Genomic DNA, 15,611 nt, shown 5'->3' with positions numbered 1-15,611 from the left:
TCTGATAATACACTTCCAAATCCTGCATCTTATGCAAAGAGGAACTTCTCCAAGCTTTAACACTGGCTCCCCTTGAACAGAATTACAGGCCGATGCATAAACTGGGCCAGGCAAGTTTATTCAATCAGCACTCACTCAAGTGACCTCCTTGACTCCAGGGAGACTTTTAGTTATTTTAGTTTGGGACAGATTTTAATCTGGAATAGACACAATGTTCAGAGGTGTAGGTCGGTATTTGCTTTACAACAATGTGAAAAGATGTTTAATGTCAAATACGCTACACATTTTGGACAAGGAACATTTCTTCTGGCTTTTTCAAGTTATCATGTTCTTGCAATGTTTAGGGCTAATCTGCGCTTCACATACAAGAAGATGTAGTTTAACTTACTAAACACTATACAAAACCTACAAGCACAAAACTGATTGAAAATCCACAATCCATCTGGGTAACGTAAAACGTATATTGTTGGAAACATTTCAATTTTTTTTTTTAAATACAACAATAACTCTAACTTTCCAATGGGATTCAATGGGGTTCAACCTGCAGCACATAATTCCAAGCGTGTTCAACATCAACAATGATGATTGCACAAATAGAAAATGATATCATACATCACCCAACAGTTTTCAATAATAGAGAATACAAATCTGCTGCTGATGTATGTAACAGTTGCAAAATGTTTTTAAAATACATTTTTCTTCTACTTAAATTGATTGTAGTGTAGCTACACAATAATTCTGTAAATCTTATCCATTCCTTATAAAGGTCTCAAACGAATTTTTTTTAAACATGATATTTGGTATAACAAATACTGTCAAGGTGGGGATTGATAAATTAAATGAAATGATCCTGTCCATGCCCACCAAAGACTGAAACGGCTCCAGGTCTCACAGGATCAGAGGAGCACATGTGCCTCAAACCATCAGCCAGAAGGACTGTTACAACAGTGAGTGGTATTTCACTGCAGTGCCTGCCTCTACAGCCGTGCTCTGCTAGACAAAGCTGTGTACTTGTAGAATGCGATAACAGAATTGAGAGGTCACTGTTTAAACCGTTCATTATATATGCATCCCTTATGCTACATAATATCAGTTTAATACCAGATCTTTTCAGGCACTTTGGGTTCAGTTCTAGCCTCAGTGAGCTGGTAATATAGAGACTAATGTAGGAATAGTAATAAGCAATGCAGCATGAATCAGCAATGCTTAGTCATGGGCAGGTGCTTGTAATCTGACAGAGAATGTATTTCTAATAAAGCTGTCTCCTCTGAAAAAGCAAAAACAAAACAAAAAAGGTAACTGTGCACACACATGGTGGTTATAAAATCACTTGGCTACTTTTAAACCCCTGAAGGCAGGCGAAAGCCTCAGCTTATCAACAGATTCAAGCAGGGAGTTTGCAGGATCCCGAATCTTTTCCAAAGGTCAGGATGAATGGAGCGATGCAGTTTAGGATATTAAGTGACAACAAGGACCATTCGAGATGTATGGCACAGGTAAATATTGTTATATGCTATATATAGTCCCATCTTCCTTTTATGCATTAGATACAAGTTTCTAAAAATGAAACAACTTTTCAATTTTTGTTTTAATGCTGCTAGTAAGGGCTCAATGACCACCATTGTTGGGAAACATGGATCGAGAATTGATTAGCAGTTTGCTATGCATGTGGACTGGCAGAGCTATACTGGTGTTCTTTTCTGAAAAGAGACTAATATTGCAGATAGCAGACTTTGGTTCAAATTGCATGTACTGCTGACAATTGATAAGAGACATTGCGTCTACAAGCTTCTTGTCCAACATTGACTGCAAGCTAACAAGATAACAATGCTGTGGACCAGAAGGGGCCAGGCTCTAAGACTTTTGGGAATACAAAGCATAAAGGAGCTAAAAGGCTCCCAGGGACTGCCGTTGGACCCAAAGGTTCAGAGGGAGAATAAGAGATAATGCCACTGGACTCAAAGGGTCAGGCAAAACGGAGAGATAGGAACAAGGAAGATGACAAAAACCAGATGTATGGACCTTTTTGGGGCACCACCAGGGGTCTGAAGAATGCACTGAGTTCAGAGGTCGTCACACTAGATTACACACAGAGACATACACACACACACACACACACAAAATTAAATATATGGTAACAGAATAATGTGTTGTACCTTTTCTATTGGTTGAGTGTTACAGGAAGAGGAGGAGAGAGACACCTATGCAGAAGGGTATTTAATGTCATGTAAAAGATGTAACAACTGGTAATCGGATCTATACTTGGACTGGTTTCCCTGCATGTATGAAATAAACTTAACACTGATTAAGAAATGGAGTCTGTGCAGTTTCTTAAGAAACATCGATACTCACGTTTTAAGTTACATCAACCATAATACTCCCACCCTCAGAATTGTGTTTATTATCCACTGATGTTTGTTAAATATTTGCAATATCAAACCTCTGACTCTGCATTTTAGGTGGAACACTTAACATCTCTGAACATATGACATCCTTCGATGTTTTGCAAAGGGGACCCTGTATGTTTATAATATTCCCAGTTCAGACTGGTCTACTGTTTGATCTTTGCATTGGGCCTGACCTAGCTGTATAAACTTGTACAAGCAGGGTCCCAATGAATAGGAACATTAACCTTTCTTTTCTTAACCAGCTTCTTCTTGCTATGACCATAAAAAATTAATCCCACCTGAGGACTAGTGATATAATCCAGGAACCGCTTTGCTTCATCCTCCAAGGAATGATTGGGACTGGCCCAAGGCTGCAAGTCAATGTGCCATCTCTGGGACTGTAACACAGGAGAATAAACACATTCAATTACAATGTGCCATCACTGGGACTGTAACACAGGAGAATAAACACATTCAGTTATACATTCCTTGTCCACTGAGCATCAGATTCACCCAATCAGTCAGTTAATACAGCACTGGATATTGTATGATCCAGTTTCTTTCTCATGGAACAGGGAAATAACACAAGTGCAGTATTGTCTGATCAGATACACCCCGGAGATTCTCTTTAACAATAAGCCTGCTACAGTAAGCATTACCCCTAAACAAATATAATCGAACAAGCTATCATGGTATATTTCATAAGAGATTACATAAGCACAAGAGCCTCAAGCGTTCAAGGATGTGTAAAGAAATCTGACGAGCATGTTGTGTTGAGCACTTGATTCAGGGCTTATTCAGCACAGCATATTCTATACTGCAACTATCAGGCTCACATCACGGTTCATCTGTCTTTATTTTTGCCAAGAAGTTAGGCTCCTTTAAGATCAGTTTATTTTAATTATACAAATATTACCTTTAATTATATATATATATATACAGCAGACCACAAAACCAATCAAAAGACACCAGTGTTATATTGTCAGCACCAGCCTTTTAAATATGAGATATGAAAGTGTGAAGTCAAGCAACTCCAGATGTGTCAAAAACCTAGAATATGTGCAGTAAAGCTGGTGTGTGTCCATTGTATTGGTCTTCTCTATTGCCAGAGGTTAATACTTACAGGAATGAATATGGAAGGAAGGAAGAACTCACAAAGCCTGCATACGTTTCGACCCCTGGAGATCTCCGGGTGCTTATTCTGCTGCAGTTAACTTTGAATAGCACTTCCTCTAATTCAAGAACTACGTGTAGAAAAGGAGAAGCCATACTAATAGGGGATTTCAACTTCCCCCATATAAAATGGGAAAAACCCGGTGGGGAGCACGACTGACGAAATTGAAATGGTGGAAATGACAAATGACTGCTTCCTAACGCAATCTGTCAAGGCACCGACTAGAGGGGAGGCATGCCTTGATTTAGTCTTTTCAAATAACAAAGACAGAATAACTAAAACAGAGGTCAGAGAGCCATTGGCAAACTCAGACCACAACATGGTCTCATTTGAAGTGATTTTTAAAACCCCAAAAGTAATGACTAAAGCTAAGGTTTACAATTTTAAAAAAGCTAACTATGAAGGTATGAAACAGAGACTAACAGAAGTAGATTGGAGTAAAATACAGAAAACATCCACAGAAAAAGGATGGCTGTTTTTTTTTTTTTAAATGTAGTACTAGAGGCACAAAACAATTACATCCCAAAAGTAGACAAATCTAAATCTAAAACAAAATGGCCAAAATGGTTTAATAGATCAATTAAAAAAAAATATTCAGCGAAAAAAGGCACTTTACAGAGTGTTTAAAAGGGACCAAAACCAAAGTACACAGAAAGAGTACTTGGAACTGCAAACACAAGTCAAAAAGGAAGTTAGAAAGGCCAAGATAGAGATAGAAATGAACATTGCTAAGGGGGCTAAAACCAATTCCAAAATGTTTTTCCAATATTATAACAGCAAGAGAACATTCAAAGAGGAGGTTAAATGTCTAAGACACAAATGGCAAAATCATAGACCAAGAAAAAAAATAGCAAATATATTAAATGATTACTTTTCACAGGTTTTTACAAAGGAGGACACGGACAACATGCCCCGCATGTCGACCTGTTCCTATCCAGTTTTAAATAACTTTAGCATATCACAAGCAGAAGTGTTAAAGGGACTAGGAGCTCTTAAAATAAACAAATCCCCTGGGCCGGATAAGATCCTCCCAATAGTACTCAAAGAAATTAAAGAAGTTATTTACAAACCGCTAACCAAGATCATGCAACAGTCTCTTGACACAGGGGTTGTACCGACAGACTGGAAAATTGCAAACGTAATACCGATCCACAAAAAGGGAGACAAAACCAAACCACGTAACTACAGACCAATAAGCCTGACTTCAATTATATGGAAACTTATGGAAACTATAATAAGATCTAAAATGGAAAATTACCGGGGCTCCCGAGTGGTGCATCCAGTAAAAGCACTCGCTAGAGTGCAGGATGCGCTCTATAGCCTGGACGTCGCGAGTTCGAATCCAGACTATTATAAAGCCGACCGTGGACGGGAGCTTCCAGGGGGCGGCGCTCAATTGGCCGAGCGTCGCCCTGGGGGAGGGAGGGTTAGGTCGGCCAGGGTGTCCTCGGCTCACCGCGCACCAGCGACCCCTGTAGTCTGGCCGGGCGCCTGCGGGCTTGCCTGTAAGCTGCCCAGAGCTGCATTGTCCTCCGACGCTGTAGCTCTGAGGCGGCTGCACGGTGAGTCTGCAGAGTGTAAAGAAGTGGGCGGCTGACGGCACACGCTTCGGAGGACAGCGTGTGTTCATCTTCGCCCCTCCCGAGTCAGCGCAGGGGTTGTAGCGGTGAGCTGAACCTAAAAAATAATTGAGCATTTCAAATTGGGGAGAAAATAATAATAAAAAAAAACTAACTGGCAACTTACTAAATTATAAAAAAAATAAATAAAAAATATGGAAAATTACCTATATGGTAACAATATCCTGGGAGACAGTAAGCATGGTTTTAGGAAAGGGAGATCGTGTCTAACTAACCTGCTTGATTTTTTTGAGGATGCAACATCGACAATGGATAATTGCAAAGCTTATACGACATGGTTTATTTAGATTTCCAGAAAGCTTTTGATAAAGTCCTGCATAAAAGATTAATTCTTAAACTGAACGCAGTAGGGATTTAAGGAAATGCATGCACATGGATTAGGGAGTGGTTAACATGTAGAAAACAGAAAGTACTGATTAGAGGAGAAACCTCAAAATGCCCTTATCCAGAGCAACTTACAATTGTTACAAGATATCACATTATTTTTACATACATTTACATTATTATTATTTTTTTACACCTTATTTTTACATACAATTACCCATTTATACAGTTGGGTTTTTACTGGAGCAATCTAGATAAAATACCTTGCTCAAGGGTACAGCAGCAGTGTCCCCACCTGGGATTGAACCCACGACCATCCGGTCAAGAGCCCTGAGCCTTAACCACTACTCCACACTGTTGCCCTATGGCTCACTATTAGGTCCTCTGCTATTCCTAATCTGCATTAATGATTTAGATTCGGGTATAGTAAGCAAACTTGTTAAATTTGCAGACGACACAAAAATAGGAGGAGTGGCAAACACTGTTGCAGCAGCAAAGGTCATTCAAAATTATCTAGACAGCATTCAGAACTGGGCAGACACATGGCAAATGACATTTAATAGAGAAAAGTGGAGATACTGAAATTGAAGAAAGATTCTATAAAAAAAGACCTAGGAGTTTATGTTGACTCAGAAATGTCTAGACAATATGGGGAAGCTATAAAAAAAAAGACCAACAAGATGCTTGGATATATTGTGAAAAGTGTTGAATTTAAATCAAGGGAAGTAATAAGACCTCATTTAGAATATTGTGTTCAGTTCTGGTCACCTTGTTACAAAAAGGATATTGCTGCTCTAGAAAGAGTGCAAATAAGAGCGACCAGAATTATTCCGAGTTTAAAAGGCATGACATATGCAGACAGGCTAAAATAATTTAATCTATTCAATCTTGAACAAAGAAGACTATGTGGCTATCTGATTCAAGCATTCAAAATGCTAAAAGGTATTGACAATGTCGACCCAAGGGACTTTTTCGACCTGAAAAAAGAAACAAGAACCAGGGGTCACAAATAAAGATTAGATAAAGGGGCAATCAGAACAGAAAATAGGAGGAACTTTTTTACACAGAGAATTGTGAGGGTCTGGAACCAACTCCCCAGTAATGTTGTTGAAGCTGACACCCTGGGATCCTCCAAGAAGCTGCTTGATGAGATTCTGGGATCAATAAACTACGAACAACCAAACGAGCAAGATGGGCCAAATGGCCTCCTCTCATTTGTAAACTTTCTTATTTTCTTATGTTCTTATGATTCCATGGGGGAGGAGCCGAGTGGCACTCACTTCGTGCGTGAGCCGTCCTAAAGTCAGGTGAGTTTACACTGCCTTTCAGATGGACCTAAGCTGGTGCTGAGCCACATGTTAAGTTGGTCTTTTTTAGGACAGCTGAGAGTTGGCCGTGTATGCTTACACTGCTGAAAAAAGGCCCAAAGCCATCCTATAATGGACTGGATGGCACCACTATGTGCTTATATTTGCATAACAATAGCCAAAGGGGGCTGGTGTGATTTACATGGCAATCTCACAGTGCTGTGGCGGGAGCAAGCTCGTAGGAGGTCCTCTCTTGACTGTGTGAGGTCTGGTAATTAAGGCAAATATTCCCAGGTAACTTTCCTCATGGCTAACTACTTAATAAAAGTTTCATTACATTACAACATAAGGCAAAGCTTTCCAACATCAATCAATACATATATATATATATATATATATATATATATATATATATATATATATATATATATATATATATATCTTAAGGGGCATTTGTGTTTCATCGACCAAGCCTATCGGTTTGTAATGGGGTGGAAATACACGAGTGCCATGCAAATTTGTCAATATATTTTATTTTTCTTTCCAAATAAAACAGACTGTCTGTAGCAAAATTGTACAGTGCGAACCCCTACTTGCAAATCAAAACACATTTGTATAGCATGTCACAGAATCAAACCTGAGCAGCAGAAATGGATTCATATTTTGCTATGTAAACGTTTCCATCTGTCTTCTGGCTCTGTTGATTGCTTCTTTCCCTGTTATTGACAATGTCTGAAATAGTTATTTTAGTGAATAAAAAAGGTTATAATAAGCCCTATTCACAAAAACACGATATGCTTGCATCCATTTTTATTTTGAATGATCAATGATGATGTGTTGAACAAATCAAAATCCAAATGAAAGGATTAAAATAAATAAATGTTGTATGGCCAATTACTTTACCGTGTTTTTCTGGCTATTTTAGAACATCAGATATGTTTCCTCCCAGGAGCAATCGCCACAACAGCAGTGGATGTCCTCTGATCCCTCAACCAAGCCAATTGCCATTTCACACTCCCTGTGGAATCCCTGGAAAAGATTCCATGTATCTGCTACTTCACACAGCAAGGACACAAACCTGGGCTCCCCTTATTGCAGTATATGACACACCATGCTGGGACCCTCACCAAAGTAAATATTTGCTCCAGTATTAAGTGAACATTCCAAACCCTCCCTCGTGAGATTTTTAAAACATTGCTCAATCTGCAGAGCCAGCTGACCTTGATGCTGCAAGTCAGCCACCAAAAGAACATGCAAATCATTCATGTGGTTTGCTGCTCTGCTGTGTTGACTTATTCCATTGTGGTCATAAATAGGCCCCTACTGTACTGTAAAGCCTAGCCAAGTCCCATTGCTCCCATTGCTTATTTCTTTCTCCAGCATATCCAATAACGAGTCAGGTGACTTGATCCACTATTAGTAATACCAAGGAACCAAGTGGAAGTTGTGGCACTAGTAGTTTAAGAGGAGTTTAAGAAGTATGGGGGAAGCCCAGCTCTGAATATGCAGCTTGTTACAAGGCAGACACAGCCTAGGAGCAGAAGCCAGACATAGCTGTGTCTCACAGGCTTCAAGGCACTGGCCCTCTTTGATTGTGACTCCAAATAGCACACCATGTGACTTTTATGTCTGCCATGCTTTGCTTAATGGGCTGTAACCGTGCTTTTTTCCCTCAGTTCTGTAATGGGTTTGTAATGGGCTGGAAGCGAACGAGTGCCATTTAGAGAAGGGCGGTGAGCATTCAGAGCAGAGTCCTACGCATTTAGAGAAGGGCGGGGAGCATTCAGAGCAGAGTCCTACGCATTTAGAGAAGGGCGGGGAGCATTCAGAGCAGAGTCCTACGCATTTAGAGAAGGGCAGGGAGCATTCAGAGTAGAGTCCTACACATTTAGAGAAGGGCGGGGAGCATTCAGAGTAGAGTCCTACACATTTAGGAAAGGGCAGGATGCTGTGCCCTGCTAATTACATTAGGGGCACCCCACAGTAATACAGATACAGGCATCACCCACTAGAGAACAATGCATCGTTAGACAATTAGCCACTGGAATCTAATAAAGTCACAGTGACACTGTTTACTCATTTAACATTTTAAAAACAAAACCTAGTGTGGCTGTAATAGTAACGTATACACACAACTGTTAAGGGAGGAACAAGGTTACTTGCTGGAAAATGATCTTTTCATAGAAAATATTCATGCATATTTTAAAATGCAATATTCATGCTTTTTGTATATGGCCATCATTGGTATGTCAAATATGTTGCCACTGTGGTACCATTCTACCAATAGTTGATATCATTGTAGCTGTCCTTGTGCAACTGTGTTGTCATTGTGGTAACACTATATTTGCCATTCAAGATCATTGGTAAGAGGTACAGCACTCACCCTTCCAATGAGCTCTTTACATAAAATAAAATATAAAACCCAGACACATTTTCTTATTGTTCAACAAAAAGCTCTACACACTGTAGTGCCTTGCACTGAAAATCACAGTTTCTAACGTGCCAACTTTGCTTTCATCTAACACATTTTTGTCATTTTAGATTTTACATCAAAAATATTGAATTACATACCGCTTTGTAGTTTTCCATTGAACAATCTGACATTTTGAATTCTAACGTGAAATACTGTACTACTATTATACCTTCTGGTAGACTTTTTCAACATAATTTTGTAGTTTCTTTGATTACATGATGTTAAATGAAATATCTAAATTATGTTCCTATAGGTTGTTTTTTTTGGTTTTTTTTAATTATGTCTCAATCCCAAAATTCTAGGTAATGCAAAATTGGCCATAGCTGTACAGCAATACAAGGGAGTACTGTCAATTGCAAATATTCAACCTATTCCCAACCCCCAAACAGAACCCCATTGATAGCCTAGTTCATGTATATATATATATATATATATATATATATATATATATATATATATATATATATATATATATATATATATATATAGGCCATATTTGGTGAGCAAAATAGGTACCTCACTGTCTTTAATTCTATTTTTTAATTTAATAACATTTGCCAAAATAAACACTTGATAAAATATAATTCTTATTCCAACCAAATACTATACGACAATATTATTTACACTTTTGGCAAGGATGCCGCAGAATTTCTCCAGTTCTTTATTTCACTGGGGACTGCCACAATGAAAGCACACTGACAGAGCAGTCCTTTTCTTGGATTGAATGAAAGAATTCTTTTTCAAAGCTTCTGCTCCTCGTTTCCAGACCTGCTGCATGTTTAGGAAGGTCACAGAAAGCTGCTGTTGTTCATGTAAAGGGGTTGGCATTCCTTTTGCTCCAGTAAAACTGTGAACTGTGCTGAAGGTGCCATGGTGGTGCAGAGAGAAGCTGTTTGGGCTCGTTTTTAGCAGCTCTCAAAAGTCCATATCCCTCGTTCACATACATAGTTCTAAATGGATATTTGTAACTTTCAAGCTTCTTCATGGTTGAGGAAAATCCAGGATTTCTTTGTTGTGGAGAGCTTATATTATTAAGAGAACAGGAATATTAATACTATGCATTTCCAATTACAAGTTTGAATGGCTTTGGGAATCCATGCTGGGGTAAATGCTGACACAAAGTGCTCAGAAGTTTAGTTTCCAAAACTAGGAGTCAAACTCATTATGCTGTTGATATTAAAGGCTATTCCTCCAGGTGCTGTAGACTGGAGGGAGGTGTCTGAGGCAAGCTACTGTACAGCTCAGTTACGGCTAACATTGTCTCTGCTGAACAGCAAGAGAGAGAGAGAGCAAAACATTTTAATGAATTAGAAATGAATTGTAACAGCGTGACAGGTGAGAAAAATGATCTTTTCCATTTGAGAAGAAGTTTACATCAATGTATTTTAGCTTCACGCTCCTCTGAAGATAAAAAGAATGATACCTTTACATGTTTGCCTTAATTAGGCTTTCAATACGTTTTTCACCATGTGGCAGAAATGGTTTATTGTGTTTTTTTGTTCCAGGGGCATCCTTGAAGCAAGGTTCAAACCCTTCCATTTACTTGCATATGCAGTACACTAGCAAACAGAGCGAACAAATATCACTGCCCAGTGAAGCTATCAACAAAGCCGGGGTTTAATAACAGTGTTCAGCAAAAAAGACTTGTGGCTTCTCACATTATTAGATACCGCTGATGGAATGTTCTCCTGGAATCAGTTAAGGCTAGACTATCACTGATCCATTTCAGATAAAGGTCTTTTTAAGCAGATTGGATGGCATGATAAGAAGTGTTGGCTGCACTGAAGGGACTGCCTTTCAAATGATTTTAAGCACAGCTTAAGTTACTCCAGTCTAAACAAGGTAGTTGACCTGACCTGGGCAAGAGATAGAAGTTGTTTAGGACTACTGCAGCTAAATTAAATACCTCCTGATCTGCAGTGCTTTAGTATCAGACCCCACAGTGCTTTAGTATCAGTTTTTTTGTGGCTCTAGTGACTTGATTTCTGTTTCCTTTTAGGTAGTTATCAGGCACCCATCCTGTTACACTGTGCAAAGGATAATTGTAGTCCAGGTAGCCTGGTTGAATTTCCCAAATTGTTTTAGGTCTGGAGTCCGTATGGACCCCAGGCATAGTGTATCGGAGGGCCTGACCTTCTCGCATGAATATCTCATTACTCGGTCGCTTCAACAGATAGCGTTCCAGTTTCAACATTATTTAAAAGCGCAGGCTTTGCACTTTCCATTGATGTCAGGCATTTCCGTATGCATACTTTGTACCACTCCCTCATTCAGTGCTCCAGTGCTGTGACGCGCAGCAAACTGGTAGGTGTGTTCAAGTGCCTGTAACTCGAACACAGTCAATATACCAAATGAAAGAGGAGGCTTGGCGCTTTCCAATGATATCTCACGTGTCCGGATGTTCCTAGAATAAACTACGGCGTCCAGAATACAGTGGTGCCTTCACTTGCTAGGAGACAGCTGTGCGCATTGGGCATCTTATCCATTTTGCATAGCATAAACAACACATTATACCAAACGATGGCAAGAAGGAAAAGCAAAATAAAGTGTTCATATACACATTTTCATTCATTCATTTACTCCAGTTGTTAGTTATATGTTGTTTTATTGCTGGGGTCTGGTTGGAGCCCAGGTTACCAGGAAAGCCAATTTTCTGACATGTGCTTATGAGGGTTAAAAAAAATCTATGATTACAATACAATTTGATATCCATGAAACTGTACTGGGCTGTCGTTTGTTTCTTCAACAAACTAGGAAAGTTCCCTTGATACCAATTCATACAAACTCAAATGACTCAGTTAAAGCTTAGTGAATAATAGTGCCCAGGATTTCTGCTATTTGGTCTATTCCTACAGCAGTTCACATCTATTTTGTCACAGTCTAAAAACTGAGGTCTTGACAACCTGGGGCTACAAATGTGGTCCTTTTTTTTAAAGAAAATAAACCTGCTGGAGTGAGTGGGATATAGTGAGGTTAATCCACACAGGACCTCATAGTGCTTCAAATCCACAGCTCTTTGTGCTGGCCCCTGGCTCTAATTCTGTCGTTTAACCCTAATCACAGTGTGTGACACAGAGACATGTATAATGACCTCAATAGCTGTCTGCAGTTGTTCCTACTGAAACCTGTTTAGAACCACCACAAGCAGTTGCAGTGAAAGATGAAATCCACAATTACTTGTCATGCGAATCGCTTTCATCTTAAAGTTCTATCGACATGAATGTCAGTTTTTGTTTATTGATTATTATTTTTTTCACACAAACACAATGAGTTAGGGTAGGGTACTGTTTACTTCGAAAGCAAACATTTTCCATTACTGTTCAGTGGACTGTCAAATTAAAGATAACTGAGTGAACGCCAATTAAAGCACCAAGGGCTGCTAACTGTTTATCACCACCAGCATTCTCTTGCATGAGCTCCATACCAAAGCAGTGATGTGGAATGACACATATTTCTTTAGCTTTCATTTGCTTTGCTGAAGCCTATTATCTACCTTGAAATTGTTCAAACAATCTCTGCCCCTCTCCACTCCCGTAGGATTAAGGAGCTGGTTACAGTTACATTGCTGAGGGGAATCCTCAGTTGTGGCCATTGCTGGCTTATGTTTGTATCGCCTGTTGAGTATTTACAAATCTGTAACATACAAAACAGTACTATGCATTCACCAGCCCTAACGCTTCAGACCTATAGTGCTGAAATGTTGATAAAACAAACTAAAACAATGTCAATAACTTGAATGCCTAGTTGAATTGTTAGTTTTATTTTCTCGTGGGACAATCATACAGGAACAGTATGCTATAGGTATTACACCCCACTTATGATAAGTAAGATCACTTGTTCACGTTACTCTCACGTTACTCGACTCCCCACACCAAATCATTTACTCTTCTTACACCTGCTGCAAACTGCCCATGAAGCAGAAGAGACCAAAAAAACAAAAATGCCAGCTATATCCTCTAATTATAATTTAAGTACCTGTATACTGATTTTCTTTTTTAAAAGCATGTCTTTTGCATGTCATGATTACTACAGGATTAGTCATAAGCACACATAACCAAAAATCCTGGACTAAATCCTGGCAAAATAACAGGAAATGTTGACTTATACTCAGCAATTTTTTGATATAGAGGCATGCTTTTTTATACTGAAAACAACAACACAAAATCTCCTTGATATCTTCCTTGTGTCAGGTTGTTGCAATACATTCTGCATCAAAGATCACTCAGCGGGGACTCAATACTCAGCCCACATGGCTTTCGGGAGGGCCATTCATATTTAATGAGCTTGCCCATGCATATCCCCTTGAGTTCAGTGAGCAGCCTCTGCTGATTGATCTCCTCTGGATGCCTCCAGTGTTTTCAGAAACAGAAATTTAAAGACGTGTAGGCTGTGAACAGTAGCGTTAAGTATGGTCAAGCGTTAGCATTATGAGCCCCCCCCCCCCACCCCCCACCCCCATACACACAGAAGAACCCGAACTATAAAAAGAACATGTGAAATCAGTGGACCTCAATATAAGCATCATGTTTCCCCACTGAAGACCCTCAGCATGAAGGCACTCAATATTATAATAACCTGGAGGGTTGCTAATGTAGTATGCACTGGATGAAACAGCTTTAATATATTGCACTGAGACCTATGTTTACCAAGTGGGAATTTTTTCGAGTTCTGGGTATATCCAAAGCAAACACAGGAGATTGTTGTTCTATGGTATTAACAGGCGTGACATTTCAAGTTCTTTGATCCAGTGTAGAATTAGTAACATGACATTACAAGTGTCAGTACATAAGCTATAAAGTAAAACCTTCTGAACACATGTAAGCTTTTTCATATTAAAGCCTAATAATTATCTTGACTGGTGTAAACAAGCACGTATGTCTAATCCATTAAAAAAAACGTATTCAGAATTAAATGGAAAAATTCTGGAATGATTATCTCCTGCAGAATTCCACTTCAGGGTTCCGTATCCCCTCCTCTCCTCTCTTGTCACTGACCTTTCTGTGCTGGTGCTGGAGAGGACAACAGTCTGCCAGCTTCTCTGGGCTCTCTGTGCCTCCCACTGCTGCCAAGCCTGCTGGGTCCCGCTTCAGACTCCTCACAAATGACACCTGCCTCTTGATAACCATGTCTCTGCTCAAGTCCGCCTGGTCTGCACCTCTTCCTCTAGATCTTCTCCTGCCCTGGTCTCTGCTCAGGTCAGGGACACTGTGGCTGTCAGGTGTGGGCAGTCTACCAAGGAAGGAAGAAGACTGGGGGCTTCTAAACTCCATGTAGATCTGGACAGCGATGAGGAGCGTGGTGAAGATGAGGCAGATGTGAAGTGCAAAGGCCTTCCTAAATTTGTCTTTGCTCATCATGGTTCACATTGAAGACGCTTTAGTTGCTCATCAGCATGCAATGGAACAGCCCTCCCTCCCCTTCTATTCTCCCATCATGAGCACCTCCCTGCCCCAGTGCCTGGTACAGTCCTGGTCCTTCTCATGCAGACCATTGCTGCGGAGTAAGTGAGTGCCGAATGAGAGAGAGAGGAACAAAATGTTCCACTCAATGAGAAGTTTAGAAACTCCCTCCCCTGTTCCTCCCCCCAGCACTAGTTCAGTTCCGCCCCTCTCTCAGCTGGTCTTCCAGTCTCTGAACTCTGCCTTGTCTGTAACATTACACACCTGCAGTCAGAGCAGGATAAGCAGCAGGCTGCCTGGGAGCCCTGGTTCTTAGTATTTATTACTACTTCATGAGCAAAGCCAGCAAAACAATGCTGCTGTGTGAGTGTGTGAGGGGAGACTGGGATTCCTGGAGTGGACAAGATTTTTGACACAAAGATCCTCAATGCAAACGATTCTAAATGCATTTTTACTCTTGTTAGAAAGAATGTGTCATAATAATAAAAGGAGCTTATAAAAAGAAGATAGACAAAACATTTGTCATTGAACTGCATATGCTTTTTTATTTGCTATTTCTCCATTGAGTGTTTTACATAGGATGTTTTCAGATTGTCTCCTCTTCCTCTTATAAAAATGTTTTTATCTGAAAATCATGTAGCTCATCTGATACAACCCCAGCAACACAACAAGCTTCCCAAACACCTAAAAATCAAGTATAGTCCATTCTACAAGCAACGTGTTAGAAAAAAAACCACCCTGTACTTGTGATATATTTGACCTTCAGGTAACACAATGCAGTTTAAACAACACAAGATGAAGATTGGATCTTTAATCAAAAATTTGCAGATGACACAAAAGTAGGAAGAGTGGCAAACACCGTTGCAGCAGCAAAGGTCATTCAAAATGATCTAGACAACATTCAGAA

The 15,611-nt window shown here is 39.7% G+C and overlaps 1 protein-coding gene across 1 annotated transcript in view; it reads right to left on the bottom strand.

Moving 5' to 3' along the window:
* Positions 1–14,806, bottom strand: part of LOC117402752 (probable methyltransferase-like protein 24) — a 34,197-nt gene extending 19,391 nt beyond the window's left edge. The window contains exons 1-2 of the mRNA XM_059023580.1: positions 14,300–14,806; positions 2,687–2,785 (exon numbers count right to left, since the gene is read on the bottom strand). Of these exons, the coding sequence (XP_058879563.1) occupies positions 2,687–2,785; positions 14,300–14,662 (462 nt within the window). The 5' untranslated portion in view covers positions 14,663–14,806. The remainder of the gene's footprint in view (positions 1–2,686; positions 2,786–14,299) is intronic.
* Between the last annotated feature and the right edge of the window lie 805 nt (positions 14,807–15,611).

Source organism: Acipenser ruthenus, chromosome 5 (assembly GCF_902713425.1).
Source record: "Acipenser ruthenus chromosome 5, fAciRut3.2 maternal haplotype, whole genome shotgun sequence".
Taxonomy (NCBI): Eukaryota; Metazoa; Chordata; class Actinopteri; order Acipenseriformes; family Acipenseridae; genus Acipenser; species Acipenser ruthenus.
The sequence above is the reverse complement of the archived record's forward strand: the minus strand, read 5'-3'. Positions and strand labels throughout refer to the sequence as shown.